At 43.0% G+C, this 6,687-nt stretch overlaps 1 protein-coding gene across 1 annotated transcript; it reads right to left on the bottom strand.

Moving 5' to 3' along the window:
- Positions 1–2,241: 2,241 nt before the first annotated feature.
- TMEM139 (transmembrane protein 139) lies at positions 2,242–4,258 on the bottom strand. The gene is made up of 2 exons (XM_009704619.1): positions 4,011–4,258; positions 2,242–2,650 (listed from the first exon to the last, which is right to left on the bottom strand). The coding sequence occupies exons 1-2, from the start codon at positions 4,256–4,258 to the stop codon at positions 2,242–2,244; spliced, it is 657 nt and encodes a 218-aa protein (XP_009702921.1).
- Positions 4,259–6,687: the final 2,429 nt, after the last annotated feature.

The raw sequence follows: 6,687 nt of genomic DNA, 5'->3' as shown, positions 1-6,687 counted from the left end.
GTTTTGTTTTGATTTTTGGAGGGTTTTTGTTACATATGTTTTGTTGACATATGTTAAATCAGCTGAAACCAAAAAAGGGCCCAGGTGTCGTTCAGTCATTGAAAGGGAGAAAGGGAGCACACGGGACACGCGGAGTAGATGCGAGAGACAAAGGGCAAAGCAAGCGAGCATCCTTTTGGCAGAAGCAAATTTACAGCTCTTGTCGTGTCAAGCTTCAGATGGTTGTTCCTTGGTGCACGGAAGTTTCACATGGTAAAACTTAATGCCAGTCCAAAGGTTTGAATAACCCTTACTGACGCTGAAGACAAAATCCTAGTGATTGTAACTGGTGACGTTTTTGGTCTTTGTTTTGGCTAGTTTTTAACAGTGCTGGTCACTTGAATTTCTTCCTGACTCCCGGCAATTCGGTGCACTCAGAAAGGGCCTGGGTTGCCTGATGTAGACCCAAAGTTTCTATTCCTGTGTGATATACCTGCACTGCTTTTTATTGTGGTTTGTTCTTTTGTGTTTGCAGACACAGGAGGGAAATGCAAGAAGTGATTGGCTTTAAAGAAATCACATTGCCTCTCCCAGCAAATTTGCCTCTCATAATACTTTTATAGAGGTATCATAGGTGCTTCATCATTAATGATATGAAAGTGATTCAGCTGCAGATTTAGAAATGGAACTCCTCTCCTTTTTCTAAGCAAAGATTATCAAATAAGCAGAATGCAAGCAAAAGCATGGCTTTGTGGAGTGTTTCTTTTGGGAGGAAAAACTAATGATGCCACCAGGTATTTTTAATGCAGTCCTGTTTATTTATAAACAACATAAAAGGTCTTTTTTCCCCTTGAACTGTAAAGAATCAAACAATAAGAAATAATTTATTTGCTTCTAGCCTATGGTTTGATGGCTCCTCATATGAATTATGATGTAGTCATATGAGACAAGGCTGTGGTGATTGCTGCCGTCCTTCATAAGAAGATTCGGACCACCGTATTTTTTTTTATTTGGACATTCACCAGACGTGAATGTCTCTTTGCATACTGCAGACCACTTTAACTCTGCAGAGCCTATCAGTTTAACTCACCCATTTTAAAAGGCTGCACAGCATCACTGATCAGTGAGAGCTAAAACCTGGCTCCAACCTAGAGCCGTCACGATGAAGACCCCATGTGCCTCATGACTGTTATTCTCTGGTGCTCTCTGCTGCAGCTGTGGCCTCAGCTGGCAGACTGGCCCTTCCCAGAGTCCAGAGAGAAGCCTCTGTGCATGGCGTTGTTAAAGAGAACTGGAGGAGCATTGACCTTTCTGTGCAAATCCTTGCCATGATGACAATGAAGTATCTCAAGCCACCTGTTTGGGGCTGTAGTACAGCAGAGAAATACACCCTTCTGTAGAGCTGAGAAGACTAGTGGTCCAGGAAGAGGTTAGGTATATGTGTACATATCCCACTGCCAGTCTCTCTTACAGGAGAAAAACTGCTATCTCCTTCTTGTCCACCACTGCAGGCTATGTGGGATGAGAACCTTGTGAACAACAGGAGTCGTTTCGTGGTGCCAAGCTTGCCATCGGCTTTTCAACACCAAGTGACAGGTATCAGGTGGTGCCAGCTTCCAGATGAAGACAGCCACCCTCTGCTCAGTCACGCTCCAGTGCAGCATAGCTGAGGACATGAAGCAAGTGCGGCAGGGGGGTAGCAATAAACAGCACAGACCTAAATTGGTGTTGCTGCAAAACAGCAACTTGGGGAAGCGCAGCCTCAGTCTCTCAGTAGGGATTTTAGGGTGGCTGGTGATTGCACAGCTCTCAGCAATACTGCTGCTTGTAATGCACAGGCAGAACCTACTTAGTGCTGTTTCTATTCCTCCCCTTTTCCAGGCAGCTTCTCCTGGCTGCATTCTAGGGTGCTCCTTCAGAGGTTCTTTGGCAACTTTGTCTCTTCTCATGATTCACTCTCTGCCTCCATAAAGGTGTATCTCCTGTTTGAGAACTGTTGCCATATATAACACAACTTTCCTCACAGTGGTTTTACATATCTGCTAAGACAAAGCATTGTGATATTGCATTTATTTATATTTTGTGCAAAAAGATTCTAGTGACATCAGAAGTTGTGTCTGTAGTTCAGCTCTGGTTCAAAGAATGGCGAGATGAACTGTTACAGTTTCAGGTGTGAAAAATCTCAGCTCTTTCACCTTCCCTCTAGGGCCATCCTGTATTGGAGTGAGGGTTTGGTTCTGCGTTCATGGAAGGTGAAATTAATCATAATGTGGAGGGCTGGAAAGCATCTTCAAAGACCTCATCATTGATGGCACTTTCATAAGCAGGTGGTGGAGTGAGTGGCTCCAGTGGCTCAAACCTGTCTTCAATACCTTTCACTTCATGGATGTCCGAAACAAACCGCTGTGGTCTTGGGGGCATCACCAGCTGCAACTGCATCCTGGACCCTCTGTCTGTCTCAGAGGCGTGCCTTGTGTCTGATGCAACTGACACCCTGAGAGCCTCCACCATAATCTCTTCTTGGGCAGATGATTCGATAACTACGTTGTAAGGAGGAGGCTCATTCAGTGGTGAGGGCACTAAGCCTGGATTGGATGCAATCGTCCATATTGCTGGAACTGATGTGGTCATCACCTCCTCATAGGGGGGTGCTTCATAGGCGCTGTTCACCCTATGCATGAAGAGAAGAATGGCAGTTACACTGGTTATTTTACTGCTTAGTTTATGCAGAGGCAGGTAGTCCAGATAATGTACTGTAGCGACCGTGGTACAATCAATAGATGGGACTGAGACAGGATAACTCACATGGTATTAATGTATGTGATAGAAATCCTGCCACTGGATCAGCTCACTTGTCCGGCCGACTTAATGTCTTGCTACCTGGCCTAGAGGATGGCTCATCTGACCATTTTCCCACACTCCCTAGAATAAGTGAAGAAACTGACACTGTTCAGTTCAGTGTCCTACGCTTAGCTTGATGTCCCTCATTTAAAATCTCCTACCAGTTAAAATTTGTTACTAAGAATTACTAACTAGTAATTATTTCTTAGAATAAAACAGGACCTTGATTTTTTAATACATTAGCTCAATGTTCATCTATTTTTAAGAAGTGGAGAAGATTAAGTATTTTCATTTAGTTTAAACAAGGACCAACTATTCTGTGTTTAAAAGAATATATGCAGAAAAAATGTTACTTTAGAAACGTTTTCCTTTTTAGGTCATATTTTAAAATAAACAGATGCTAATTTTCTTCTAGTGTGCCCCCAAGCTAGCAAAGACCAATATAGACTTCTTTTTATGTACCCTTTCTAAAAATAAACACATAATAACTTCTTTGCTGTCCTACAAACCTTGTATTTGAGAATGTCAAGTCATTTATGGATGTGGATAATGATTATCTGGATTATACAGACAAGGGAGCAAAGATACAAATAAAGTTAAACTCTTCAACTACGCTAGCCAAATTGAGTTTAAATTAGGTGTTGCTGAGAACCTGCAAACGTACATGAAGCCAAAAAGATGTGCGAGTATTCAGAGCCTCTCAAAAGCAGGGTTTATTAGAGTCAAGGTGGGTTTTTAAGACTGGAAACACACCCAGTTACAGGTTCCTTTTTAAAAGTTTGCTGAGGAGCAGTTACTCTGGAGATAAGGTTTATGGAGCTAAACCCAGCTAAGATTCAGTACTGCTTCAGCATTTTTTCTTTTTCCTTGTCTGACTCATTGTTTGGCAAGACTCGATTACTCAAAGAAAAATAAAACTGGGTCTGGATCTGTTTAACCTTGGAAATTGTTAGTGGATCAGTTCCTGAGGGGAAGAAAATATATATTGGGCAAGATACAGAACATGCATGGCATAGACATTTGCAACCTTTACCTAAAGAATGAAGGAAAACAACCTAAAAAGAACTTTTGTCTTCTGGAATGGAGTCTGTGTTTGGTGCCCTAGGGGAAAAGCAGCAAAACAGTATGTAAAACAGCCATGACAGAGGAGAGAAAGTTAAAGTGAGAGGAATAACCAGGTTGCTGCTTACCCTGCTTGGCTTTGCCTGTTTGGAGGTGTCGCATTTGCATCACGTCGGTGCTGATTCCTCAGGTAATACTCGACAAACACAGTCAGCAAATAGCCTATCAGGCACACTCCCCCTACCCCTAAGAAGAAATAGCCTACTGGATTGATGTTAGATGAAATGGCCAGCATGGTGACCCCAATCAGAAGAGCAGCAGTGAAAAGAAGCAACAAGGCTTGGCGGATGTTCTTCCAGTGTGTCTCTAACCACATGGTAGTATAGGCGGTGGTCGCAGACAGTTGAGAACAGATGAGCAGTTAAGGGAACAGACATCTGTGGAAGACGGAATAATTTTTTCAACATGAAACATGAGCATACAGACATGTTACCAGTATCATGACCAAAATAAGAACATACGTGCTCAAGTATATGCCAGCATGAGAACACGCAGCTATGCACATACGTAATAAGCCTGGGAAATCTGTACATAAATGCATGCCAATGTAAATATACTAGAATTTCCTATGTGAACGCATATTGAATAGTGAGAATGCTTGGACACACAGTTGCAAGACATAGAAGGCATAAATAAACCATCAGCAATTATTGCCAGGCTTATCTAAAAAGGTCTAGCTTCTTAATAGAGCAGTCTAGGATGCAGATTTGAGGTTACTATGAAAGTGAAACGCGGAGTAACTTAAAGGTTAATTCTAGGACATTTGTACATTGCATAATGAACATTCAGATACTAGTTCAGATCCCGGAAGAAAAGTCGCCTTATTAATGGGGCTGTCTGCCCCAGTAAACTGAGCACCTAACTTCAGTGTAGCATTATAGCAATAACATTAGCTTAGGTTCTAGATATAGCTGGGGTATGTCAGTTTTTGCAAAATGTAGGCATGCACTTGAATATTTGCCTATATCCTCAGTTCTTTTTCCGTTGCTGTGCTTTTTTGCACCAGTCTCAAACACGAGAGCCCCGCCTGTCCCTCATTCCAAACCCCATCTCTGTGAAAGACGCACCAGTTGTCACCGTGTGCAGTCAATATGGAATGAATACCAGGGATCTATGGTATTCAAGAATACTGTAATTAAGGAGTCATCTTGCATGTGTTCTACTAACCTACATATATCCCACTGTTTTCATGAAGACCCCTTTGAAGGAAAAAAGGGTGACACAATGGGCATATTTTTCATGAATATGCATGTCCAAACAAATATACATGTTCCATGTTACATTGTGTGCTTTTGCACACTAAATGTGTTCCCTTGTTACAGCAAAAAGAGATAAATGTATATATACAAATGCCAGAAAGAGAAACACGTTCTTTTTCAGCATATACTTACCAGAGAGAGGTTTCGGTAGGTAGGAGCAGTCATGTTTTAACTTCTCTCTTCATCACCAGGAAAAATGTGCAACCTCTTTTGTCCGTGCTCCTTGCCCTTCTGACCTGAGGATGGGACACCAGTAAAAACTCTCCCTTCTTCCTTTTGAGTTTTCTTGTAGGGAGACAACGAAGATTTCTTTCGAAACTAAAAGCCAGAAACTAGTGAATATGGGAAGGTACCAAACGATGGGAAGATCCTGTTGTATGAGTTTTGCATGGGAAACTAGAACCTCATTTTTCCAGGTTCTGAATCCAAAGCAATTCCTAGACGATCACGTACCTTCTACCCTTTTTGCAGCTCTTCTAGGTCTGTCCCACAAAAGCAGGAAACGCATTAGGAAAGAGGGCGGAGTGAGCAGCGGGGGAGTGCTTACCTGTGTCGGATCTGTTTGCTCTGCTTTACTTTAATGAGAGAAACTGCCCTGAAAATTATGTTCTCCCCGCAGCGTAGCAGAGGAATCTTGATCTCTGCCTCACAAAGCAGGAAGGACTGCTGGCCCAACCCACATCACATGTCCCAAACATAAATCTGTTTATGAGTTCTGTAAAATGTAAATCTATATATTTTTCTATCCTGGTTGGCTGTTTGTCAGATGTTTCATGCCCTCCTTGATTTTACTAACAAAAGGAAAAAGGAGGCAATGGGTTATTATTTCACAGAGGGCTGAGTTAAAATCCTTTTTACTCCCTGATGTGTCTGGGAATGAGTCGTACTGATAAGCAACAGAACAGGTACTGAATTACTTCGTGAAGTCTGTTGTCATTTGAACCTTTAGTGTGTGTCTGAAAATTAGAATAGAATAGACTGTTCCAGTTGGAAGGGATCATCTAGTCCAACTGCCTCATCACTTCAGGGCTGACCAAAAGTTAAAGCATGTTATTCGGGGCATTGTCCAAATGCCTCTTAAACTCTTGACAGACTTGGGGCATCGACTATCTCTCTAGGAAGCCTGTTCCAGGCTTTGACCACTCTCTCGGTACAGAAATGCTTCCTAATGTCCAGTCTAAACCTCCCCTGACACAGCTTTGAACCATTCCCACGTGTCCTGTCCCTGGATCCCAGGAGCAGACCTCAGCACCTCCCTCTCCACATCCCCTCCTCAGGAAGCTGTAGAGAGCAATGAGGTCTCCCCTCAGCCTCCTTCTCTCCAAACTAGACAAAACTAAATTTGCCATTCCTCACAGGCCTTGCCTTCCAGCCCTTCCACCAGCTTGGTTGCCCTCCTCTGGACGCATTCAAGGACCTTCACATCCTTCTGAAACGGTGGGGCCCAGCACCGCACCCAGCACTCCAGGTGAGGCCGCACCAGCGC

This window comes from Cariama cristata, unplaced genomic scaffold (genome assembly GCF_000690535.1).
Source record: "Cariama cristata isolate BGI_N322 unplaced genomic scaffold, ASM69053v1 scaffold44717, whole genome shotgun sequence".
In the NCBI taxonomy this organism is placed as follows: Eukaryota; Metazoa; Chordata; class Aves; order Cariamiformes; family Cariamidae; genus Cariama; species Cariama cristata.
This window is presented reverse-complemented; position numbering and strand designations above follow the sequence as displayed.

What these genes read in the sequence shown, in the direction of transcription:
- TMEM139 (XM_009704619.1), bottom strand. Translation starts at nt 4,258, where the DNA reads ATGTGGTTAGAGACACACTGGAAGAACATCCGCCAAGCCTTGTTGCTT. An exon ending in AACAGGCAAAGCCAAGCAGG is followed by an intron (nt 2,651 to 4,010) that starts GTAAGCAGCAAC and finishes CTTCATGCATAG; the next exon opens with GGTGAACAGCGCCTATGAAG.